At 40.4% G+C, this 26,887-nt stretch overlaps 3 protein-coding genes across 12 annotated transcripts in view; all 3 read right to left on the reverse strand.

Annotated features, from left to right (window-relative positions):
- Window positions 1–154: 154 nt before the first annotated feature.
- cdc37 (cell division cycle 37 homolog (S. cerevisiae)) lies at window positions 155–26,367 on the reverse strand. Of its 8 annotated transcripts, XM_037093735.1 has the most exons (11): window positions 26,232–26,367; window positions 25,875–26,137; window positions 24,345–24,508; window positions 6,901–7,105; window positions 4,523–4,819; window positions 4,332–4,437; window positions 3,112–3,227; window positions 2,898–3,020; window positions 2,593–2,775; window positions 1,208–1,279; window positions 155–1,019 (listed from the first exon to the last, which is right to left on the reverse strand). In XM_037093735.1, exons 3-11 carry the CDS (start codon window positions 24,359–24,361, stop codon window positions 882–884), a joined length of 1,257 nt encoding a protein of 418 aa, XP_036949630.1. In that variant the 5' UTR covers window positions 24,362–24,508; window positions 25,875–26,137; window positions 26,232–26,367; the 3' UTR covers window positions 155–881. The 8 variants fall into 8 exon arrangements, with proteins under 8 accessions (XP_036949630.1, XP_036949646.1, XP_036949637.1 ...); XM_037093751.1 differs by lacking the exon at window positions 26,232–26,367 and having other exon boundaries at window positions 25,968–26,225; XM_037093742.1 differs by lacking the exon at window positions 26,232–26,367 and having other exon boundaries at window positions 25,964–26,225.
- The window catches only part of LOC119017275 (cell adhesion molecule 4-like), a 30,026-nt gene continuing 15,575 nt past the window's right edge, over window positions 12,437–26,887 (reverse strand). Inside the window, exons 1-5 of one of the 2 annotated variants that reach the window (XM_037093927.1) lie at window positions 16,105–18,388; window positions 15,129–15,392; window positions 14,611–14,934; window positions 13,718–13,972; window positions 12,437–13,513 (exon numbers count right to left, since the gene is read on the reverse strand). In XM_037093927.1, coding sequence (XP_036949822.1) covers window positions 13,416–13,513; window positions 13,718–13,972; window positions 14,611–14,934; window positions 15,129–15,392; window positions 16,105–16,174 — 1,011 coding nt within the window. In that variant the 5' untranslated portion in view covers window positions 16,175–18,388 and the 3' untranslated portion in view covers window positions 12,437–13,415. Of the gene's footprint in view, window positions 13,514–13,717; window positions 13,973–14,610; window positions 14,935–15,128; window positions 15,393–16,104; window positions 18,389–26,887 lie in introns of those variants that run through there. The other variant, XM_037093889.1, reaches the window with a different exon arrangement.
- On the reverse strand, window positions 18,544–22,295 carry LOC119017064 (centrosome-associated protein CEP250-like). Of its 2 annotated transcripts, none has more exons than XM_037093481.1 (2): window positions 20,348–22,295; window positions 18,544–19,915 (listed from the first exon to the last, which is right to left on the reverse strand). In XM_037093481.1, the coding sequence occupies exons 1-2, from the start codon at window positions 22,278–22,280 to the stop codon at window positions 19,566–19,568; spliced, it is 2,283 nt and encodes a 760-aa protein (XP_036949376.1). In that variant the 5' UTR covers window positions 22,281–22,295; the 3' UTR covers window positions 18,544–19,565. The 2 variants fall into 2 exon arrangements, with proteins under 2 accessions (XP_036949376.1, XP_036949371.1); XM_037093476.1 differs by having other exon boundaries at window positions 18,544–18,963; window positions 19,431–22,295.

The raw sequence follows: 26,887 nt of genomic DNA on the forward strand, positions 1-26,887 counted from the left end.
TGAGCTGTAGGCTAATGTTCTCAGAATCAGATCTCTGCAATCTTTGTTAGTATGTCGCTTCTTGCATGAGGTCTTTTGTTTGCACACTGATGGACACTTTTCACTTTAATTTAATCAAAATTTAGGGTCAAAATGGAGGCGAAGAACCGATATATCTGTTTTAATTCTTTTTATTTGTTTTCATCAAGTTAAATGTAATCGTACAGTGCAGTCATCATGTTCAAGGACCAAGCTCACACCTGTGTGTCCTGTAAGTCCACAGATTTAAGTATCTTTCAGTGTTCTTTTTGGTTTTTGTTCCTTCTCAGGGGAAAATACAGGAAAACACACAGTAGGTTAAGAAAAACAAACAAACAAATGAACAGCTAACAACCAGAAAGTATGCTATGAATTAATATCAACAGTATCTCAATGTGAAGAGAAACAGTCCAGTAAATCACCTTAATTTACAAGATATGAAACAACTGCTGCCAATATACTCAGAAATACTGTGTATCCGTTTTTAAAACCTAAAATATGTGTATGGTTGAAAAATCTTGACTCTTTTCTTGTAATATTCTATATTTATATGATATATCTTCTTCTTAATAGTCCCTTTGATTGTTAACGTAAAGAGATGCTCTAAAGTATGCCATCAGTTTTCCAAAATCAGCCATAAACAATTGTGAAGTTTCAGAAGTTATAATTATCCCAAAGTATCTGAATCTATTGACGGGTGAAATTCTAATTTTCCTAACGATTCTGCTGGTCATTCCCCACCAGCACCACTGCCTCTGACTTCAATTGGTTAATTTGGTACCCTGAGAGGTTCCGACATTCTTCTAGACTTCTTATCAAATCCCGGTGATGGGTGCCGTTAATCTAGATACTTCCTTCTGTTATTAATGTTTTCCTTCATCTTCTTCCTCTTCCTCCTCATACTCTTCCTCTTCATCCTCTCCCTCTTCATCGTCAGCCTCTCCTGATTCAGGAACCCACAGTCCAGAGTCAATACACCTCCTTAGGTAGTACTTTCCCTCCTGAGGAAAGAAAAACAGAATGACTTAATGGACAAAGATACATTCCAGTGGTATTTTGTGACAGCACCAGAAACAGGTGCTGTGAATGTTGCCTTCAACTCATTTTGAGCCAGTACAACACCTGGTCCTCGTTAGGTTACTTATATTGACTAGAAGTGACTATTTTAGGCTGCGGCTCAGTTACAAACCTCAATGTCCAGTTTGTTGATGGCTTCATGCAGCATCTGAATATTCTTCTCATCAAAGCTCCTCTGCATCTCCTATGAAACAACAATTGTCAAAGAAGTAATGAGATGCAGTGAAACTAGTGAACAGAGTACAGCTTCTGGTTTGTCAGCACTGAATCTGAGTGGAGGAAAAGCAGAAAAAATGCTTTAATGGTCGTGTCTAAAATGTCATCATACGAACACTTAGATCAATAATTTAACATGTTTCATTTTTCAACTCATTTTACCTTATTTACTCAACTGAATTTAGCCAACAACTGTATTCAGGCTTATGTGAAAGCTCAAGGAAAGTAGATTATGTAATTTACCTTGCACAGACAGCTCATGCCCGACTGGTGGAGTCCATTCTGCTGAGCTGTGTATTGACTTCTCTGATTATCCAAATGGCAACACGGTTCATATCAACAGACTGCGCAAACACTGACTTCAATTTCTACAACGGTTTTGAAACCTGTGAAAATATTCAGTCTCTCGCACGAGACGTGACTATGAAAGAAGATCTATTTAAATAGCTCACGTCAGGAGCAGCTAACAGTATGTGAACTCTAGGTGGAGACAAACATTTTCTCAAACAGAAAGAAATTTAAAGTAATTTGAGAAAACTATAGCAGTGACATAGATTGGCAAGAAACTCAATTCCTTTACTCTCCTACTCATAAAAAATATATACTTTATGGTAGGTAAATTAAACAAGACAAGGACAACACAATAATTTGTACCAGATGGCTAATGCTAGCTTGTATGAGTTGATCTGCTGTATTGATCCCTCTGGTTTGTAGCTTTAGCCAGTATAGAAACACCGTTGTTGTGGTGTGCAAACTGGATGAAATGGGATACACTCTACAGGCCTGCTGCTTTCTCTCACAGCCTGGAGGGGTGTAGACGGAGACAACACACACTTTTTTTAGTTGCAGTTTAAATCATACTGGCTTGTCTCCATTAAGCACAAACATATATTCTTGTTCCAATCTTTCATTAAATTGCCTTCCCTCTACATCAGTTTATCTTTTCTTTAACATGGTCTCAAATTAGACACCATTCTTAGAGTAAGAGGTCACCAAACTGCTCGTTCATTATCATTATTGTTTGTGTCTTCTTGTAAACTCAGCATTAAACAAAAGTACTCTTTTTTTTAAGTCCATCTTCAAAACTACTGTTTGACAGTAGTCTTGTTTACTACCAGTTTGTTGCACTCCACTGAAGTTACTCCATGCTGCTACTTTCATCCTTCATCTGTTTGCTTTTGTTACCTAATTTTCAGTAATTTAATTTTATCAGACAACATCTGCTGACCATTGTGGCAAACCTCCCACTGCAATACTCTTGCGTGTGTGTGAATGATTTACCTTTGGCAGAGATTCATAGACCTCTACAGGGTCCAAACCACCGGGGCCCAGTCTCTTCTGCCTCTCTTCTTCTTCGAGCTCCTTCATAGCGCTCTCCATACGAATCTGAGCACAGCTGCGGACCCGTTCCTTCAGCAACTCCAGCTCGTGGTCGAACATGTCGAGGTACGGTTTGTCTGCAGTCTGACAGGGCCGTAATTAAAGTTAAAACTCCAACAAACAGGCCAACAAAAAGTTACATTCCCCATGGCAGGTGACTACACAGATATAAAGGTACAGGTGAGCATGCTGTGCTAGCTACACACCTTGATCCTTGAGAAGAACTGTCTGAAGCAGCCTCTTGGGTCGACCTCAAGTTTCCGGGCCAAATCCAAGATGAACTGTACGACGATGGTCTGATGGGCCACCTGCTCCATCAGTGCATGTTTCTGACATGTATGAGTACATGGAGAATTTACAAAGCTTTATCTGGTAGAAGGTTCTTTTTTTTTTGTTTTTTTACACAGAACATGCACTCACCTCATCTATCTCAAAGTCAATACAGATGACAACAAGGCAATTAGCGGTCTCTTCACACACCAGATGTGGGTTGTCTGACAGATACTTCTGACTGTCGTCCCAGCGACGCAACATACCTGGTGCACACACAAGCACATCCAGCATCATGATACACTTAACTGAGAGCCAACTACTAATATATCTATATATCTATATCTATATCTATATATATATATATCTATATATATATATATATATATATATATATATATATATATATATATATATATATATATATATATATTAGTGTATATGTATATATATATATATATATCTATATATAACTATCCATATATATATAACTATATATATCTATATATAACTATATATATCTATATATAACTATATATATATATATATATAACTATATATAACTATATATAACTATATATATATATATATATATATATATATATATCTATATATTAGTGTATATATATATATATATCTATATATAACTATCCATATATATATAACTATATATATCTATATATAACTATATATATAACTATATATATATATATATAACTATATATATATATATATATATATAACTATATATATATATAGTTATATATATATATATATATATATAACTATATATATATATATATATATATATAAAAATATAACTATATAACTATATATAACTATATAACTATATATATAAGTATATATATATCTAACTATATATATCTATAAGTATATATATATCTAACTATATCTCTCTCTCTCTCTCTCTCTCTCTCTCTCTCTCTCTCTCTCTCTCTCTCTCTCTCTCTCTCTCTCTCTCTCTCTCTCTCTCTATATATATATATATATATATATATATATATATATATATATATAGATATAGATATAGATATAGATATATAGATATACCCAAACTTCTTTTTGATTGCCATTTGACCCGTTAATCATTAATTCTCCCAAAAGTGAGTTGGAAACAGTGAATGAGGGAACAATTTTGCATGAAGCCCATTAGATATTCAGTGGCCTTGAGAATATTTGGACACTGACTGCATTTAAAATAAAGAGGCTTACAACTCAAATTGAGTGTCTGTAAGGGTGAGCATGGTCAAGTTTACAGTACAAGTAAATTCAAAAGAAAGGGACAATGTGAGGAAGCAGCACAGCAAAAGACAAAAAACATTCTCAGTCACAGCCAGACTTAAGCATACCAAAATGTTTGATTTCCTTCATGTACTGCTCTGCAAAGGTCTTATGCTTCTCCACTTTTTCTTGCACCGTTTCCTCCTTTGGAGCAGGCTTGACGTTGAGCACACTCTAGAAAACAATTGAAAGATAAAGCAGGATACTGGCAAGTCACTCTCCATCTTTTACATCTTGTATACTTGATGTCATGCCTCACCTTGCTGAAACCTTCTTTGCTGATGGTGTCAACATTCCAGGGCAGCTTCTTTTCTTCTCGCCGGTATTCTTCGATCATTTTCTCAAACGACTTTTCGTTCTTCTTCAGTTTTCTCACCTCAGCCTGGACTTTCTTCAGCTCAGCTTCTCTCTCCTCATCCTCCTCGCCCACGTTCCTTCCTTCTTCCAGCTCCTTCAGCTGTCCCTGGGCTTCTTCTAAAAGCCTCTTGCATTCTGCAAAGTTAATCTCCAAGTCCTCCCCTCTCTGCTGAAACTCGGCCATTCTCTCCAGCCGCGCCTGTTAGGGCAGGCCAAAGTGGATGGATTAAAAAGAAATAGAAGACAGACACACTGGGGTGGAGGAGAGGAGGGGATGAATGATTTGGACATGAAAGATAACTATTCATCTAGGAGCTACATCTTTTATTCAAAAACATGATAAATCAGTGCCTGCTGTGTGAAAGGTATCTAAATAAAATACAGGGTATGAATGGTTATCTCAAAGGAAGAACACATACATTTATACATTCACAAGCTAAAATGAGCAATGGTGCTGAACCTCATGCTTCACTCCATGACATTTCAAAGACAACAACAAGTAATATTCTTCCAAATGTCCCACACCTCAACAGATTTAAGAAATTCTGAAATAAAAACAAGGTTAGACAGGGAGTGCTGGACACTACTAGTCACTCTAGACCTTTCACTTTACTAGTCATGTGACAGCTAGGCACGAGCTAAGCTCATTAGTCACACAGAACCAACCAGAGCCATACAGACTGAGTTTCAGTTAGCAATGATTCCAGTTTTGTCATTTATTTTGTTTGATATCAAGTGAACGCCTCATGACTGATGCTCAGCTGATGAAGTCAGAGGTTCCAGTGTTTTTTACTTTGTAAATTAGTGGAGAATTACATCTCTTCATGCCTCCAAAAATTAGATTATTACCTGATCAGAACCAGCCGATACAACTGCTGACAACAGTTCAGACAGACATAAACAATCATAGAGGTTGGGAATCACTGATCCATCCAAGAATTCTAATATGATTATATTTCTGCCCCTTTCAATTTAGGAAAAAAAAAAAATCTAAAATATGAAATTAACGGAAATGTGTGACCGCGATATGCACTGACAAGAGGATTTTACCGTTGCAAAATGAACTTGTAAGTACTATCGGATGGACAAACTACGATGGAGAGATAGTATCTAAATGCCCTCTCAAACATTCAGATGAATTTATCTGAACATAAGGTCGAATAATCAGCTTTTTAAAAAAACATCCAACTGCACCAACACAAACAACGATGCCCTTGATTTACAGGGGAAACGTCAAGCAAGGGGATTTCGACATGTAACTTTCAATTCTGGATGGTGCAAGTGAATGGTCCTTAATTTAAGATTAGTGCTGGGATATTATATTGTCGTCAAGATACTGTACTATATATCATTTTAGATTTGGCATGAAGGCATATATTGTGTTTTTCATGGTTTTAAAGGCTGCATAACTAACGTGATCTACATTTCTGAAATTACAACTTGATGTAATGCTTGCCTTTAACCACTTAACCACTATATCCACATTATCAGAATCAGAATCAGAAGAATCAGAAAAAGCTTTATTGCCAAGTACGATGTTACACATACGAGGAATTTGTTGTGGTGATATTGGTGCATGCATCAAATAACTAATAAGTGAAAATATAACAAATTAACAATATAAACTATTTAAAGAATAGAAAATATAACAAATTAACAATATAAACTATTTTAAAAAGTAGAAAATATGACTATACAATATAAATATATATACACAATCTGTTTTTTGGGTAAAAGGATAAAAGGAGCAGACCAGCTGGCAGTGAACAATTACAAGAATGATGTGCAAATGAAAATGTGCAAATGAACAGGATGTTCAAGGTGAGCGTTAATGTAACGCATAGAGTTATGGTGCTGTCAGTGTGACAGTAGAGTCAGTGGTAGAGGTGGAGTATGAGGAGTGTCAGGGGGGATTCAGGCCTTGTTGATAAGGCTGACAGCAGACGGGAAGAAACTGTTCTTGTGGCGTGAGGTTTTGGTCCTGATGGACCGCAGCCTCCTGCCAGAGGTAAACGATTGTTTACCAGCAATCTGGGAAAGGGTCAATAGTCATCACGACTGTTTACCTTACAGTGCTATACAAACAAAGTTAGCTTGCTAGTCTAAGCTACTAGTTCCTTTAGCGGCAGACAATCTGCCGGGTTACAGATTTCTGTGTAACACCTGTTAGTCTGTAAAGACCCCCTCTACAGTCAGTCTGTTACTAAATCACTTCAACTAGTAAAACTAACCGGATTTAAGACTCCACACTTCACGGCTACCACAAGTCTCACTGCTGACCCGGTGTCTCATTCTGAACAGGCTCGGCGTGTCGACGTACGGACAGGTCACATCTTCATCGTCTGACACATAGATGTGATCCCAGCCGCTGTAGTCGATGCCCGCTCCGGCTCCGGTGCTCATCTTCCTGCTCTCTCTGTCCTCTCTCCTCCTGTTTTCAGCCGGTGACAGCCACTGGAAACTTCTGGGCTGTTGAACTGAGACACTGCAACACCAACAAAGCGACAGTAAACAAGTCAGAAAGTAATACTTTTTCCAATCCCCTTACAGAGGGACGCTGCCACAAGCCGTTTACACAAATCCACTTACCAACGGCTGCTCCGCGCGCTACTGGAATTTAATTAATATACGTCATCAAGAAGCGCGGTCGCGTCATTTTTACGGCCCGAGCACTAAAAGTGTAAGGAGTAGTTAACGTTTATGATCATCAGAGAACGTTACAGACGTTGTTTTTAGTTCCTCTCTGTTACCTGAATATATCCGTACGTGTGTGAATGTGTAAATGAGAGCTATTAACTTATAGCACTTTGTAGAAAGAGCTTTGTGAAGTTCACTCTTGGCAGAGCTGCCTCCTCCAATATGGCGGCGACGTCGACGTACGGTCCAGCGCTCAAAGAGGCGTTTATGTATATATGTGTATGGTGAGGACGTTATGGTTTCTGAGTTCAACATTTTCGCCTCCGTAAAGAAGCTTGTGTTTGGCGGCTTAAATAAACCCAGAAACTCATCAAACGCTCATAATTGGTTGTGGGTGTGGCTACGGGACTCCATATCGCCCCCTAACGCTGGGTCATGTGACCATTGGTAACGTGCAAAATGATTTACACAGTAAATGCAAGCAAAACAAAACAGAAGTAAAACTAAAAACAACACACACACATATATAAACCATGCATACATTTTTTGAAAGAAGGAAACTGAGGCAATTTCTTACTCTCAGCCATTAGCTGCGTCATCCAATTTACAAGACATTTACAGGTTGTTTTCTCCACATCATACACTACAACATGACATAATTCATGTGTGATCTCTAGCGCCACATAGTGAACACAGGCAGTGTTATTTCACCCATTCAGACAATGTCCAGTAAACGCGTGCACATGCAGACATCTACGTGCGCGCCCCTCCGACAGCTTGCAGCTTTAACTGTTCTCGCCATCTTGTCACACTGTCAAACACAAATCTGTCAAATCTGTCTGTAAGAAATAAAACTCTGATGTTGTAAAGTACCTTGTTCCTTTTACATGGAAATACTTTAACATACAACAAAATATGAATGAAAGAGACGGGAATGCATTTTAATGTGTGTTCAAAGTTAATATTTATTCAAATATAGAATAAAAATAACACAGCCAAAGCGTATATCTTCTTATTGTAGTCCAAGGCAGAGTGAAATTCATTATCATACTGTTTTGCTTGTATGAGTTCTTGTTTTTCATTGTAACTCAGTCAAGCATCATTACAGTTCACACAGAAACATACACACACAAGCCTGGTCTTATCAACTCAAATACACTTATAGAACTCAAAATGTCTGTCATCATAATCCTGCACTTGGAACTGGTCTTACAGCTTATTTGAAATAGAAATATACAATGTATGTATTCATATTATTGTGTATTTCTGATGTATTTATTTAAAGATAACATTATTTTACATCTTAAAAGTGACAGTTAGCCAGCAAACAGATTTTCAGCTGCGTGTTCTGAAAGAGGCGAGGTGACAGCTTAAGAAAGGCAAATAGGGGAAGTGAGACAGATGAAAATATGACCATGACAGCAACAAGAGACAGAAAACCTGAGACCCTGTTTATGTACCACACCCAAGGTGGTGCAACAGTTTGAGAATACAGATGCTGATTATTATTTAATATTCACATGTTCTTCTTTCTCTGTCAGCTCAAATGAAAGATAAAATCTAACAACGAGCTGATCCTACTTAATGTTTACCAACCAGGCAAAGCAGGCAGGGCTCCAGACCCCAACTATTTTAATACATAAAGCATTTTGGCTGTTTCATGTCAATAGAAAGCATCATTAGAGAGATTAGGGAGAGAGATGTACAAGTGAGAAACAAACGGAGGATGTTGTGGTTTGTGGTTGACGTCTTAGCCCCTGACCCACAGGGCGCGACCCTTAGCTGCAGCTTGTGACGAAGCAACAGCTCAAAAGTCTTCATATGCATTTCACGCCTTCCAGCAGACTCACAATGCAGTGGGCACAGCGGAGTGCTGTCTACGCAAAACATCCTTGACAGTTTTACTGTCCCATTCATTACTTTTTGTAGCATTTGAAGTATATAATTACCACCAGGAAGATAACCACAGCAGCACCTATTATTGCTGCAGCTATGTAGTGTTTGGTGTAGTCACCTGCAGAAAGAAAAAGAGGAACAGAGAATATTTTAGATCTGACCGATACCAAACACTAAAATAGCCCCAATGAACTGCTTCCTGTGTGTGTTAGAATAAATGATCCGCTGATGTGAGAAAGCACAACTGAAAGCAATATTGTTGTTAAGTGGCTTTCTTTCCAGTAACGGTAACAGACTGGGCATGACAAAACTTAAAACTCACGTTTAACTTCCACGTCAAACTTCACAGTGACGTTCCCCTGGCTGTTGCTGACAAAGCAGGTGTACTGCCCTTTATCCTCGGTAGTTGTAGAGTTGATAATGAGAACGCTGCTCTTGGTGGGGGACACACCTGATGGGACCGCCCAAGTGTATGTGGGCCTGGGGTTTCCTACAGCAAAGCAATCCAGTTGTAGAGGGTTTCCCTCTGTGAGAACAGTCGGACTTGGATGTGACGCCCCCGTGAGATAAGGCTCATCTGTGTGTTGATTGAGTGAGGAAGAAATACAGCACGTTATTACAGCAAAAAGAGAACAATTTTGAAATTTGATCAGTTTATAGATTAGATCCAGATAGACAAAATTAGTGTGATGCAACATTAACAGTCACTTGGATTAAAACCAAATCTGATAAATGCATTGAAGTCTTCTTTTTACTTTATTACTAAAATCTTCTACATTTATCCTGATTTCTTCTGGATGATCATGAAAGAGTTGAGCTGTGCTCCAGAAGAGACATTTTTATATCAGATGACCTGTTCAAGACCTATTTTGTAATGAAGTGTAATTAACTGTTTGTCCACTGCAACTATTTCTGGTGTCTTGTAAACCCCTGAGGGTGAACAATATAAGAGAAGGAAACAATATAAAGGTCTGCAGAGTCAGGGGATGGTCATCTATGGGTTCATCACCACTTTCACTAACAGGTAGTCATGTGATCCTACACAAATATTGATTAAAGCAGCTTTAAATAACTGATCAAATATTTCTTCTATCGCTGCAAAAGAGGTCAAAATGATAACAAAAGGTGTTGTGTTGATTTTCCTGTCAGACTCACAGAAGACAGTTGCAGAGAAGTTTTGTGACTTCACCACTGGAGGGGGCTGCGGTCCGTCAGGTCCCAGAAGTAGCTCAGCTTCACACCAGAACTCTCCTCCATTATCTTCTTTAGTGGAAGTGAAGTCCAGGTGAAACGTCTCAGAAACTGGTTTATCCCCTGTCTTGTTAGACTGTTTCTGACCTAGTTGCCTCTGTCCTCTGTAGAAGGTCACACGGAGGTTTTCAACAGGAGCAACATTTTGGACCGAACACTCCAGAGGGATGTTCTGGCCCTCAGACCAAACCCAAGAGTTACCTGTAATGTTTAAGACCACATTGTCTGGAGGATCTGAGGAGACAGGGAAGAGGACACAGAGAAGTGTAGAGAGATCGAGACACAATTCATATAAATCACTGTATATGTGAAAGAACAAATCAAGAAATTCAAGAAATGTAATTTAAAGTATAGTACTGTGACTCCACTCCTTTAGCACTCATTCTGAAAATAATGATAAAATCATCATGAGCAGCAAGTTCACTTACTGTATACAGTTATTTTCAGACTGCTGCAACACTGGTGACCTGCTGCAGTATTATAATAGCACATAGGAGAAAGGCTCCATTCTGTCAAATGGTCAACCTTCCATGAAATCAGATGTCCATTTTCTTTTTTGTTTCCCACAGGTATTTCCAAACCAAAGCTGCTCTGGCAATGCTGACATACAGAGCAATTCGCACTGGTTGGGTCACCATACTTCACCACCAGTCTGGATGGAGTGAACACAGGTTTATCTGCACAGCTGTGATCTGTAACACAGAAGTTAAAGGTTGTGATTTTAAGCTGCTTAATGTAAAATTGGCAAAAGCATCTAAAACTGTTACAGCGTTTATGTTTGTTAATACAATGTTGGTTTCCTCTTCAGACACTAAAAGATGGAAAAACAAATAGTTTCATAGCCCTTGCTTAATTTACTGGAGTGTATATTGTCAGGCAGCCTTAAATGGTCTGTAAACATAACAACACTCAAATTCAATGAATAGCTTTACTGAAGATATTTCTCTCTTCATTAAAATGTCTTCCCTTAAACTACACATTGCACCTTTAATTACTGAATCTGAACCATGTAAATCGAGCAATAACTGCCACTTTTCACTACAGGTGATAAACGACTGCTGATGACAGCAAAGTCATGAAGAGAGTTCAGCAAAGAAACACCCAGAAATATAAAAGATCAACATATTGCCAGTTGGTCTTGAAATCAAACGAGCAGCCTGGAGTTATTTCTATATGAAGGACACAAATCCTGATGAGAGACGGCGTGCAACTGAACTACAGAGTAAAATCTAGCCTAGAAGTCCACACCGCTATCAATGACCATTTAAAGCCTTAAAGCATCCTTTCAGACCGCAGCAGATGAGGAACACTTACCACAACTGGACACATGGAAGTCGTGCAGAGAGTTCAGCAAAGAAACACTGAGAAAAATGTAGGAGATCAACATTATTGCCAGCTGGTCTTGAAAGCAATCGTGTGAGCCTGAGGTTAGACAGAGTGCAGATATAGGAAGTAAAATCCCTCTTAAAAGCCCACACCACACACTGTCCATGCAACTGCAGTGTTCAATCTCCTCCAATCAGAGGGATACAGATGAGCTGAGTGGTTGCACTTCTGTGCAACAGATGCGTACATTTTTGAAGGAAGGCAACTAAAACGCTATCGTACTCTGAGTCATTAGGAGTGCAGACAAACATCATCCGATTTACAAGACATTTACAGGTTGTTTTCTCCACATCATACACTACAACATGTAATAATTCATGTGTGATCTCTAGCGCCACATAGTGAACACAGGCAGTGTTATTTCACCCATTCATACAATGTCCAGTAAACGCGTGCACATGCAGACATCTACGTGCGCGCCCCTCCGACAGCTTGCAGCTTTAACTGTTCTCGCCATCTTGTGACACTGTCAAACACAAATCTTTCACATACACTGTGAGTCAAGGTCAGATTATTACACTGCAAAACTGGAATCATAGTTGAGATCATTAAGAAATAAAACACTGATATTGTAAAGTACCTTGTTCCTTTTACAAGGAAATACTTTAACATACAACAAAATATGAATGAAAGAGACGGGAATGCATTTTAATGTGTGTTCAAAGTTAATATTTATTCAAATATAGAATAAAAATAACACAGCCAAAGCGTATATCTTCTTATTGTAGTCCAAGGCAGAGTGAAATTCATTATCATACTGTTTTGCTTGTATGAATTCCTGTTTTTCATTGTAACTCAGTCAAGCATCATTACAGTTCACACAGAAACATACACACACAAGCCTGGTCTTATCAGCTCAAATACACCTATAGAACTCAAAATGTCTGTCATCATAATCCTGCACTTGGAACTGGTCTTACAGCTTATTTGAAATAGAAATATATATATAGTATGTATTCATATTTGTGTGTATTTCTCATTTATTTATTTAAAGATAACATTATTTTACATCTTAAAAGTGACAGTTAGCCAGCAAACAGATTTTCAGCTGCGTGTTCTGAAAGAGGCGAGGTGACAGCTTAAGAAAGGCAAATAGGGGAAGTGAGACAGATGAAAATATGACCATGACAGCAACAAGAGACAGAAAACCTGAGACCCTGTTTATGTACCACACCCAAGGTAGTGCAACAGTTTGAGAATACAGATTCTGATTATTATTTAATATTCACATGTTCTTCTTTCTCTGTCAGCTCAAATGAAAGATAAAATCTAACAACGAGCTGATCCTACTTAATGTTTACCAACCAGGCAAAGCAGGCAGGGCTCCAGACCCCAACTATTTTAATACATAAAGCATTTTGGCTGTTTCATGTCAATAGAAAGCATCATTAGAGAGATTAGGGAGAGAGATGTACAAGTGAGGAATAAACCAAGGATGTTGTGGTTTGTGGTTGACGTCTTAGCCCCTGACCCACAGGGCGCGACCCTTAGCTGCAGCTTGTGACGAAGCAACAGCTCAAAAGTCTTCATATGCATTTCACGCCTTCCAGCAGACTCACAATGCAGTGGGCACAGCAGAGTGCTGTCTACGCAAAACATCCTTGACAGTTTTACTGTCCCATTCATTACTTTTTGTAGCATTTGAAGTATATAATTACCACCAGGAAGATAACCACAGCAGCACCTATTATTGCTGCAGCTATGTGGTGTTTGGTGTAGTCACCTGCAGAAAGAAAAAGAGGAACAGAGAATATTTTAGATCTGACCGATACCAAACACTAAAATAGCCCCAATGAACTGCTTCCTGTGTGTGTTAGAATAAATGATCCGCTGATGTGAGAAAGCACAACTGAAAGCAATATTGTTGTTAAGTGGCTTTCTTTCCAGTAACGGTAACAGACTGGGCATGACAAAACTTAAAACTCACGTTTAACTTCCACGTCAAACTTCACAGTGACGTTCCCCTGGTTGTTGCTGACAAAGCAGGTGTACTGCCCTTTATCCTCGGTAGTTGTAGAGTTGATAATGAGAACGCTGCTCTTGGTGGGGGACACACCTGATGGGACCGCCCAAGTGTATGTGGGCCTGGGGTTTCCTACAGCTGAGCAATCCAGTTGTAGAGGGTTTCCCTCTGTGAGAACAGTCGGACTTGGATGCGACGCCCCCGTGAGATAAGGCTCATCTGTGTGTTGATTGAGTGAGGAAGAAATACAGCACGTTATTACAGCAAAAAGAGAACAATTTTGAAATTTGATCAGTTTATAGATTAGATCCAGATAGACAAAATTAGTGTGATGCAACATTAACAGTCACTTGGATTAAAACCAAATCTGATAAATGCATTGAAGTCTTCTTTTTGCTTTATTACTAAAATCTTCTACATTTATCCTGATTTCTTCTGGATGATCATGAAAAAGTTGAGCTGTGCTCCAGAAGAGACATTTTTATATCAGATGACCTGTTCAAGACCGATTTTGTAAGATAGATAGATAGATAGATAGATAGATACTTTATTGATCCCGGAGGAAATTCAATTGTAATGAAGTGTAATTAACTGTTTGACCGCTGCAACTATTTCTGGTGTCTTGTAAACCCCTGAGGGTGAACAATATAAGAGAAGGAAACAATATAAAGGTCTGCAGAGTCAGGGGATGGTCATCTGTGGGTTCATCACCACTTTCACTAGCAGGTAGTCATGTGATCCTCCACAAATATTGATTAGAGCAGCTTTAAATAACTGATCAAACATTTCTTCTATCACTGCAAATGAGGTCAAAATGATAACAAAAGGTGTTGTGTTGATTTTGCTGTCAGACTCACAGAAGACAGTTGCAGAGAAGTTTTGTGACTTCACCACTGGAGGGGGCTGCGGTCCGTCAGGTCCCAGAAGTAGCTCAGCTTCACACCAGAACTCTCCTCCATCATCTTCTTTAGTGGAAGTGAAGTCCAGGTGAAACGTCTCAGAAACTGGTTTATCCCCTGTCTTGTTAGACTGTTTCTGACCTAGTTGCCTCTGTCCTCTGTAGAAGGTCACAGTGAGGTTTTCAACAGGAGCAACATTTTGGACCGAACACTCCAGAGGGATGTTCTGGCCCTCAGACCAAACCCAAGAGTTACCTGTAATGACCACATTGTCTGGAGGATCTGAGGAGACAGGGAAGAGGACACAGAGAAGTGTAGAGAGATCGAGACACAATTCATATAAATCACTGTATATGTGAAAGAACAAATCAAGAAATTCAAGAAATGTAATTTAAAGTATAGTACTGTGACTCCACTCCTTCAGCACTCATTCTGAAAATAATGATAAAATCATCATGAGCAACAAGTTCACTTACTGTATACAGTTATATTCAGGCTGCTACAACACTGGTGACCTGCTGCAGTAGTATAATAGCACAGAAGAGAAAGGCCCCATTCTGTCAAATGGTCAACGTTCCATGAAATCAGATGTCCATTTTCTTTTTTGTTTCCCACAGGCATTTCCAAACCAAAGTTTCTCTGGCAGTGCTGACATACAGAGCAATTCGCACTGGTTGGGTCACCATACTTCACCACCAGTCTGGATGGAGTGAACACAGGTTTATCTGCACAGCTGTGATCTGTAACACAGAAGTTAAAGGTTGTGATTTTAAGCTGCTTAATGTAAAATTGGCAAAAGCATCTAAAACTGTTACAGCGTTTATGTTTGTTAATACAATGTTGGTTTCCTCTTCAGACACTAAAAGATGGAAAAACAAATAGTTTCATAGCCCTTGCTTAATTACTGGCATGTATGTTGTCAGGCAGCCTTAAATGGTCTGTAAAAATAACAACATTTAAATTCAATGAATAGCTTTACTGAAGATATTTCTCTCTTCATTAAAATGTCTTCCCTTAAACTACACGTTGTACCTTTAATCATCTAATTTGAACCATGTAAATCGAGCAATAATTGCAACTTTTCACTACAGCTGACAAGATATCAAATGCTAGAGACATTACAGAAATATAAAGTGGACAAAACCCCACAAAGCTGTGTTACATGTTATCTCTATATGAAGCAAACGACGGCTGATGACAGACCGGAAGTCATGAAGAGAGTTCAGCAAAGAAACACCCAGAAATATAAAAGAGATCAACATTATTGCCAGCTGGTCTTGAAATCAAATGAGCAGCCTGGAGTTATTTCTATATAAGGACACAAATCCTGATGAGAGACGGCGTGCAACTGAACTAGGAAGTAAAACCTTGCCTAGAAGTCCACAACGTGATCAATGACCCTTGAAAACCTTAAAACATCATTTCAGACCGCAGCAGATGAGGAACACTTACCACAACTGGACACATGGAAGTCGTGCAGAGAGTTCAGCAAAGAAACACTGAAAAATATGTAGATCAACATTATTCCCAGCTGGTCTTGAAAGCAAACGTGTGAGCCTGAGGTTAGACGGAGTGCGGAAACAGGAAGTAAAATCCCTCTTGAAAGCCCACATCCTGTGTTTTTTTTTTGCTTTTTTTTCAAGAAGGAGAGACATTCTGCTGCATCAAGCAGCAGGCTATGGCTCCATTTCTAGTTCAGTTTTTACACCACTACAGGATTTTACACCCCTGACTCCAGGCTATTTCCTATGCTAAGCTAGTTGGTTCATGGCTGAAGATTCATTTCCCGTTTGTTTTTAGACTACATTTTGGTGTTTAAACAAAAAAGATGTTTAATTAATGATCTGGTTTGGACAGAGAGGCTAACAATTTCCCCTGATTGCTGTCTTAATGCTAAGCTTAACTAACCAGCCTCTAGGTGTAGCATTATTTCTAGTTCTGTTTTTACACTTTGGTATTTATAAATTAAACAAACAATGTGTATTAATTGGGGATCTTATGGGTTTGACAAAGCTTGGCGAGGTGTTTCCCCTGAATTGAGTCTTTATGCTAAGCTAAGCAAGAGACCAGAACACGGAAACAGAGACCTGAGGAAGACAGAACTGGGCAGTGAGACCAAGCACTGGACAGTGTGGTCGGCTGGACGCGGTGCGGACAGAGATTGGACTAATCAGTAGGCTGCAGCCACGCAGCATTGGACATCAGAGGAAACTTTCTTCTGGACCAAAGCCAAGGAAAAGGAGGTACAGGGTAGTGCTACAATAAAAAAACTACATGGCCACTAAAAATCCCAAAGCATGGTTGTTTGAGTTAACCAAGATATATACATGTTTTAGAAGGTGACCCTTTACTATCAAAGCTTTCATGCAAGCCTTTAAAAGCTTTGTGGAGGAGTGCAACTAAAGGGGCTTGTATTTTCTGGAAAAATACACCAGAGGGCGTCCACGAGGCATTGTACAAAGTTGTTTACAACTTTGCACTGCACAACAACAGACAGGCTCTGAAAAGGCTAAAACCCTCCTACAAGAATATTTTGGCAATGAAACAAAGATCACAGCAGCATACATGGAAAAGGTTCTCAACAGGCTTCAAGTCAAGCTCTTGTCAGATATACATATATATATATTCAAGCCACTGAAAGCGGAATGCATGTCAAAGGGAATGTGTACCAATGTCTACGATGTCACTCTATTGGATGAATGTCAACAATTTCCCAAAAACAAAGATCGTAAAAAATCGACTTCTTGTCAGAAAAAGGAATTTGCTGACAGGACTAAGAGTCCACAAGCTTCTGAACAACTAGACATGGTTATCAGGTCCAGAATTCTTGTGGAATGCGAAGGAAACATGAATGCACTGCAAGGCAGAGTCCACTATTGATGAAGATGATCCAGAGGTCAAGGAGGAGATCTCTGCAAATGCAATAAGTGTGCAGCACAGGAGTGCAACCAGTCAGCTCAACTGTATCACTCTGATTGGAGGAGATTGAAAACTGTAGTTGCATGGACAGTTAAAGTTAAAAAAAATGCTCTACTCTAGATTTGAGTAAAAAAAATGCCCCTTTGGATTTCAACTACATTATCCGAGAGATGTTGAAAGTTCATCACTCAGGCAGTTCCAGCTGCTGGAGGGATTGTGACTCCCAGGAAGCCAACCACTATTGCTTGTATTGGGTCTGTCAAAAAGTAAATGCCTTTTAGCCCAAGATTTAGTCAGAATTCGTTACGATATTTGGGTCAAAAACTTAATTGAAGTGGGATGAACTCCTCTTTAGCCCTTTACGTTCAACGTCTACAAACATTAAAACAAAACACTTATTTGGTATCCTAAGTTCTGCTGCTAGAACAGCAATTACGTGGAAATGGCTTCAGCCAGACGACCCATCTACAGAGAACTGCTACGACATTATTTATGATTTTTTCGTAATGGAAAGAATCACCTTTGGGATGTGAAGATGTGAAATCAAATAAAGGAAAAAAATAAATAAATAAATAATGGGAAAAAAACTGAAGCAGAAAAAAAATTGAAGCAAATTAAGAAAACAATAGCGTGGAAGTAGATTGGCAAAATCTCGCTTCCTTCATTCTCCTGCTTGTCTCCATTAAGCACAAATGTGTACTCTTCTTCCAGTCTTTCATTAATTTGCCTTCCCTCTGTGTCAGCGTATCTTTTCTTGAACATGGTCTCAAATTTGACAGCAGTCTCAGACAGGGCTCTTCGCTGGCATTTTTCCCAACGCGCACATGTGCTCTTAAAGTAAAATATCTCAATTTCTATATACAATTTCTCAAATTTACAGTCATTTCATTATTTTCATTCCATTTTGTATCTAATGTGTTGTGTTGTCCAAGTGCATGGTAATATTCATATAAATTAGAGGAAGCAATAAAATACAAAAAAAGTGGTGTCTTTTATTTGTCACACTTAGGAACACGGTTTGATGCTGGTTTGGAATCACTGGGCCAGATGACATGGAGCCTATTGAGAAAACGATTATCATTAATGCATTCAGATAAAATAAAGGAAGTACTAAAACACAATAGAAAGAGGTGTGACTTATGCGTCTTCCCACTGCTGCTCCTTCTCCTGCAGCGTCTTCTTGAGACCCTCTGTGGCCTGAATGAGGGATGACCTTTCCTCCTTCCACTGCACCTGACGACCTCGGAACAACCTTGAAAGGACTTGAGAAGAAACCTCAGGCAAGGCAATTCAGAGAGAGATCCCCTCTCCTTGGACGGCTGGGTCTCTGCGCATTTGTTCTCGTAGATTTGTGACACACAACGACAGTTTCACACACCTGAACCAACTGAACTTTTTTTCTTTTAATTAAAGAATTTCTTCTTCAATTAAGGTAGGCTAACCGGAGCACCCGGGGAAAACCAATTGTTGCTCAGGGAGAACAAATGCGTGTGTTTAAGTCAGCCTTCTGTCAGCTCCTGAGCGTGGATCAGGCCACTAGAAGAACCTTCTGAACTATTTCTTCCTCGTGTCCTCTCTTTGCTCATGAGATCTTCCTGCTGGGTCTTCATAGAACTTTTTTTCTCCTCCCACTGCTGCTCCTTTTCCTGTAGCGTCTTCTTGAGACCCTCTGTGGCCTGAATGAGGGATGACTTTTCCTCCTTCCACTGCACCTGACGACCTCAGAACCTTGAAAGGACTTGAGAAGAAACCTCAGGAAAGGCAATTCAGAGAGAGATCCCCTCTCCTTGGACGGCTGGGTCTCTGCGCATTTGTTCTCGTAGATTTGTGACAGTTTCACACACCTGAACCAACTGAACTTTTTTTCTTTTAATTAAAGAATTTCTTCTTCAATTAAGGTAGGCTAACCGGAGCACCCGGGGAAAACCAATTGTTGCTCAGGGAGAACAAATGCGTATGTTTAAGTCAGCCTTCTGTCAGCTCCTGAGCGTGGCTCAGGCGAGACAGAATAACCTTCTGTACCATTTCCTCTTCTTCTTGCTCCTGAGATCTTCCAGCTGGGACTTCATGGAGCTTTCTACCTCCTCCCACTCTTGTGCCTTTTCCTGCAGCATCTTCTCGAGACCCTCTGTTGTCTGAATGAGGGATGTCTTTTCCTCCTGCCACTTCACTAGATGACTCTGCAGCTTCTGCTCAACATTTATCAGAGCAGCCGCGAGGGTTTTGTTCTCGCATTTCTGTTCATCCAGCTGAACCTCATAGAGAGCTCTAGATTCCTCTATCTCGTTCAGCAGGGAGTTTTTCTCCTTCTGCCAGTCAAGCTGGACTTGATGGAAAGCCTGAGATCTTTCCACGGCCTCCTTTGCTTCCTGTCTCATAGCCTGAATGAGGGATGCATTTTCCTCCTGCCACTCCACCTGACAACTCTCAAACTGCTGCTCAACATTCATCAAAGCGGCCGCGAGGGTTTTGTTCTCGCATTTCTGTTCATCCAGCTGAACCTCATAGAGTGCTCTAGATTCTTCTATCTCCCTCAACAGGCAGTATTTCTCATTGTGCCAGTAGTAGCGCTCAGCCTGCAGACATTCATTTACGCTGTTCAGCTGCGATGTGATCTGCCAGATTTCCTCACTGTGACCATTCAGCATGGTGGCTGTTTCCTGCTGCCAGCTGAGGTGCTGAGTCTCCAGGAGTTCTTCTGCTGTTTTAAGGGCAGCTGCGATCTCCCTGGTTTCCTCTCTGTGCTCCTCAAGCTGGACTTGATGGAAAGCCTGAGATCTTTCCACGACCTCATTTGCTTCCTGTCTCATAGCCTGAATGAGGGATGCATTTTCCTCCTGCCACTCCACCTGACAACTCTCAAACTGCTGCTCAACATTCATCAAAGCGGCCGCGAGGGTTTTGTTCTCGCATATCTGTTCATCCAGCTGAACCTCATAGAGTGCTCTAGATTCTTCTATCTCCCTCAACAGGCAGTATTTCTCATTGTGCCAGTAGTAGCGTTCAGCCTGCAGACATTCATTTACGCTGTTCAGCTGCGATGTGATCTGCCAGATTTCCTCACTGTGACCATTCAGCATGGTGGCTGTTTCCTGCTGCCAGCTGAGGCGCTGAGTCTCCAGGAGTTCTTCTGCCGTCTTCAGGGCAGCTGCGATCTTCCTGGTTTCCTCTCTTTGCTCCTCAAGCTGGGCAAGATGGAAAGCCTGAGATCTTTCCACGGCCTCCTTTGCTTCCTGTCTCATAGCGTGAATGAGGGATGTCTTTTCCTCCTGCCACTCTAACTGACATCTCTCAAACTGCTGCTCAACATTCATCAAAGCGGCCGCGAGGGTTTTGTTCTTGCATATCTGTTCGTTCAGCTGAACCTCATATAGAGCTCTAGATTCTTCTATCTCCAGCAGAGCGTGGTTGTCCAGCGGCCTGCTGAGGTGCTCAGTCTCCAGGAAATCCCCAGCCTTTTTCAAAGCAGCTGTGATCTCCCTGGTTTCCTCTCTGTGCTCCTCAAGCTGGACTTGATGGAAAGCCTGAGATCTTTCCACGGCCTCCTTTGCTTCCTGTCTCATAGCCTGAATGAGGGATGCATTTTCCTCCTGCCACTCCACCTGACAACTCTCAAACTGCTGCTCAACATTCATCAAAGTGGCCGCGAGGGTTTTGTTCTCGCATTTCTGTTCATTCAGCTGAACCTCATAGAGTGCTCCAGATTCTTCTATCTCCCTCAACAGGCAGTATTTCTCATTGTGCCAGTAGTAGCGCTCAGCCTGCAGACATTCATTTACGCTGTTCAGCTGCGATGTGATCTGCCAGTTTTCCTCACTGTGACCATTCAGCGTGGTGGCTGTTTCCTGCTGCCAGCTGAGGTGCTGAGTCTCCAGGAGTTCTTCTGCTGTTTTAAGGGCAGCTGCGATCTCCCTGGTTTCCTCTCTGTGCTCCTCAAGCTGGACTTGATGGAAAGCCTGAGATCTTTCCACGACCTCATTTGCTTCCTGTCTCATAGCCTGAATGAGGGATGCATTTTCCTCCTGCCACTCCACCTGACAACTCTCAAACTGCTGCTCAACATTCATCAAAGTGGCCGCGAGGGTTTTGTTCTCGCATTTCTGTTCATTCAGCTGAACCTCATAGAGTGCTCCAGATTCTTCTATCTCCCTCAACAGGCAGTATTTCTCATTGTGCCAGTAGTAGCGCTCAGCCTGCAGACATTCATTTACGCTGTTCAGCTGCAATGTGATCTGCCAGTTTTCCTCACTGTGACCATTCAGACCATTCTTCTCCTGCGATGTGTCTTGAAGGATCTCGCTGTGAAAAGTCTGCACCTCAGGCATCACCTCAGGTTCACCGGACATTTCCAGATCTCTCCTGTCTAGGCTGTTCAAAAGTCTCTTTTTTACCCGACCCCGAGTCCTTCCGCTTCTCCGTTTTCTTTTGTTATCATCCTCGAAGTATTCTCCCTCCTTGCTCATTTTCTCACTCTGTGTACGATCCATTGCGATGGTCTTAGCAGAACTGGCAGATATAAGGTCAGACAACCTACTGAAACCTTTTTCCAACATTCTAAATTCTATGACATCACCGGGGCTTTGAATCAAAGGATTCTCATGCTTTGATGTCATTCTTTCTGTTGCCATAGCAACAACAACAATGTTTGTTTCATTTAACGAAACCTTGCTAGCCATTTGTACACATATGTATAAGTATATATTCAACATTTTGAATTAATTTTTATGAATAAAGAAACTAAACAAACAAACTCTCTTTGTTTTCATGTCTGAATTAACAAACTAACTTTAAATTGCAATGATTGATGACTTCGATGTGACAGAGAAATTCAACGGCACTCATTTTGAAAATCATTAAATGTCCCATATTATGAAAACGTTCTGGCTGCGGTTCGAGTTAGCTTGTATGTGCGTGCTAACCACTTCACATTGGACTGCTTCAGTAATGAGGGTCAGCACAAAGTTGGCTTTGCCTCGACACAGTGCGTTTACATTACAACTTGAGAAAACCAAATTACTGGGTTAGTCCGACTATGATCAGATTTTCAAGATGTATGTGTACACCTTAGTCTGACTAAAATTGGACCAGATCGGATTTCTCATAGTTGGATTAATACACCTAGATTATACGATTGATAGTCGCATTACTCCTGCATGTATATGTTCCATCAGATCGGAGATTTTTTTCCTGGGGCCCTGAGCCGGAAATAGATGGACGGCAGTGGCGTCTGTCCTCCGAAATAACCGCAAGCAAGAGTACACATATAAACACAAGCCATTGTGCATCTAGTTTGTGTAATCATCATGTACACCATATACTAAATGTACAAAGATGTAGCTTCGTCTTGCTCTCCGTACGCCATCTCTCTCAAACGCCGAGGCAGAGTTTATTGTTAATGGTGACGTAAAGAGGTCAGCCGGACGTGGCTCTATTACCACTAGTTGAAATGGGTACAGCGCCACCTATCGTACCGGGGTATGACACGCTTCAGCCAGTAATTCGATTTTCTATGGCAATGGCTATGGCTGGAACTATGGCTGTAATCTGACAAAGCTGTGCATGTAAACGTACTGGCTGACCCTTGTAAAAGGATCAGACCCAACCATACCAGACCCAGCAATTGCATCCGAGCCACAGGTCAGTGTCACCGTGGTTTGATAGAATTTACAGTTGCCTATAGGTATGGTGCAGTCAGCTGGAAATTGGTAAACTAGTTAGTTTGAATGATTCCACATGAACCACAGAGGAAAAAGCTCCCTAGGTTAGAGTGAGGTGGCTCTTAAAGGAGCCTTTGTGTTGTCGGTTGAGCGGGTCTCGGGTCACTTTGTAATCTCTCTCTCCATGGATGGTGACCCTCTTGCCCCGCTGATGGTGACCCTTTTGGTGTGGATGGTGTGAAGACGTTTAACTGGTGGACATTTTAATGGATCATTTACAAATATGTAAATAAGACCCAGATCAGGAACCGGTATCTAGCCCAAGCTCTCCAAGAACACAGGGAACAACTTCCCATGAACCTCAGAACAACATTCACTGATACCCTTTTTACTAGGGGCCTCACGATTCTCCAAATGCTCAAATTGATTCAATTTTCGATTCTAAGATCACGGTTCGATTCGAATCTCGATTTTCACTGTCATTTTTTTCAAGCACAGGTTGCTATGCCATTTTTAGACTAGACTTTTAAGCAATATAATATCTGACCTTTCTTCGCAATGTACCACACTACATTGTCAAATTTAAAACATTCATTAACAACATAATGTAGCAATACTTATATCTTCAGTCAATTGGAAACCTAAACAAAATCTCCCCTGTGCTTCCCGACCACGGTCCGGGAGCCGAACAGGAATGGTATAACGCCATGCTTGGCTGGCTGTAGCTAAGTTAGAGGAGGTTGATTCGCAGCACGTGTGTTTTTTTCTGCTTAGCAAGCTGACTGGACGTGACATGGGTGTGTGACAGCATCGACGATCCCACTTTTTTAATGCGAAGTTCGAGATTGTGACTTAATTTCAGCCGATTTAGATTTAAAATCGAAATCGTGTCACCCGTACTTTTTACCATCTTCAAAACTACTGTTTGACAGTACTCTTGTTCACTACCAGTTTGTTGCACTCCACTGAAGTTACTTCATGCTGCTACTTTCATCCTTCATCTGTTTGCTCTCGTTACCTACTTTTCAATAATTCAATTTTATCAGACAACATCTGCTGACCATTGTGGCAAACCTCCAACTGCAATACTCTTGCATGTGTGTGTGAATGATTTACCTTTGGCAGAGATTCATAGGCCTCTACAGGGTCCAAACCACCAGGGCCCAGTCTCTTCTTCTTTGAGTTCCTTCATAGTGCTCTCCATACGAATCTGAGCACAGCTGTGGTTCCTTCAGCAACTCAAACTTCAGCAACATGTCGAGGTACGGTTTGTCTGCAGTCTGACAAGGTCATAGATACAGTTAAAACTCCCCAAAACACACCAACAAAAGTTACATTCCCCATGGCAGGTGACTACTCAGATAAAAGGAACACCTGAGCATGCAGTGCTAGCTACACACCTTGATCAGTGAGAAGAAATGTCTGAAGCAGCCTCTTGGGTCCACCGCAAGTGTCTGGGCCAAATCCAACATTAAAGGGACCTTCCGGCGTAAGTTAATTCGATGCCTTGAACTATGTGCTGGGACGCTATTTATACTGTTGCTGAAGTTTGGCTCTTTTCTCAGCATTATTTGTGACTATGAGTGGCATTTTGATGGTGGTTTCTTTTTAGAGGCATAGACTGCAGTGTATTGTTATTGTGCGGCCATTTCTGAGGTTGCTTAAACTACATAAGCTAGCGATCGGAAAACTTGATCTGGATTCTGAAAGAAGCTGGTGAATGGTCCTAAACTTAATATTAGGGCTGGGATATTATATCGTTGTCAAGATATGGGACTACGTATCGTCTTAGATTTGGCATAAAGGTAATAAATTGTGTTTTTCCTGGTTTTAAAGGCTGCATAACAGTAAAGTGATGTAATATTCTGAACTTACAACTTGCTCTTATACTTGTCTTTAACCACTATATATCCACATTATTGACGATAATTTATCAACTATTTCACTGTGTGAAAGGGTCAATATTCATCCCTAAAATATTGTTGCATCAAAGAGCCTATTTGGTCAAAAACATTGCAATGTATGCGTATCGAGACAGTATGGAACCCGAGAACGGCCATGGAGTTTTTTAAAACACTGTTATCTCGTAATAATGACTTATTATCTCGTTATCTCCATATAACAAAAGTTGTTTTCTCATGATAACAAATTAATTTATTTAGTTTTCTCGATATAACAAATGTTGTTTTCTTGTGATAGCGAATTAATTTATTTCTTTATCTCCATATAACAAAGATTGTTTTCTCGTGATAATGAATTAATTAACAACGTGTTTGTCTTGATTTCAACCTACAACAGCTTGCTTGTCATGTATCTTTCCCCTTCTAGCTACAGTCAACTGACAAACTTTCACTTACTATTTTGACTTTATCTTATTTTTAACCTTTTCGGGTTGTCACTTGCACGCATAATTCTGACTGGTTTCATAAAATGTGTTCTCTGTCGCTTGTATTTCCCTTTCTTTCCTTTTCTTCTTCTTATAAAGCACCATTTACCTTACAGTGCTATGCCAGTAGAGTTAGCTTGCTAGTCTAAGCTGCTAGCTCTTTGAGCGGCAGAGAATCTGCCGGGTCACAGATGTTTGTGTAACGACCCCCCCTCCGGATGTCAGTCTGTTACTAAATCACTTCAACTAGTAAAACTAACCGGATTTAAGACTCCACATTTCACGGCTACCACAAGTCTCACTGCTGACCCGGTGTCTCATTTTGAACAGGCTCGGCGTGTCGACGTACTGACAGGTTACATCTTCATCGTCTGACACATAGATGTGATCCCAGCCGCTGTAGTCGATGTCCGCTCCGGCTCCGGTGCTCATCTTCCTGCTCTGTCTGTCCTCTCTCCTCCTGTTTTCAGCCAGTAACAGCCACTGGAAACGTCTGGGCTGTTGAGCTGAGACACTCTAACGCCTACAAAGCGACAGCAAACAAGTCAGAAACTAGTAGTTTCCCAGTCCTCTTACAGAGGGACGCTGCCACAAACCGTTGACACAAACCCACTTACCAACGGCTGCTTCGCGCCGCGCGACCTACGGCATCTAATCAATACACGTCATCATGAAGCGCGGTTCGCGTCGTTTTTATTTTATTCTTATTAAGCACGAGCCAGTTTTTATTAGATAAGATGGGTTCACTTTCAAAAGTGCCTAAAGTGTATAGACAGCACAGGTGGAGATGATACATTGATCATGTATTTATTTGTTGGTTTATGTTTGGAAATAGCTCAAACAACACATTTTATTTTATTTTATGAACTGACTCGCCAGTATTTCAGTATTACTTATCATTTTAGGACCCAAGCGGACAGGCTGTTTGAAAAACTTGTTTCAAACTGCACGCTTAAATTTGTGGCCTACATGTGGATGAATGTAACTAAGTACATTTACTCAAGTAACTCACTTACAGTCTATTGAAACTTTATTTCCTTTCTTTTTTAGCTTACAGAATCACACAGTACAACACAAGCAAGCATCTACACCCATACGTGCACATGTATGTCCAGCATAATAATGTAAGATAGTATAAAACATACATTTATAAAAACAATTGTACTTTGTGGTTTTCAGTTTCCATTGTCCTTTCTCGACCGCTGTTTGTTTGCAGTTATCCTTCATTTTTCATGTGCTGAAAGCATGTCAGGCGTACAATGTGAAGGTACAA

The sequence above is a fragment of the Acanthopagrus latus genome, chromosome 1, assembly GCF_904848185.1.
Source record: "Acanthopagrus latus isolate v.2019 chromosome 1, fAcaLat1.1, whole genome shotgun sequence".
Lineage (NCBI taxonomy): Eukaryota > Metazoa > Chordata > Actinopteri > Spariformes > Sparidae > Acanthopagrus > Acanthopagrus latus.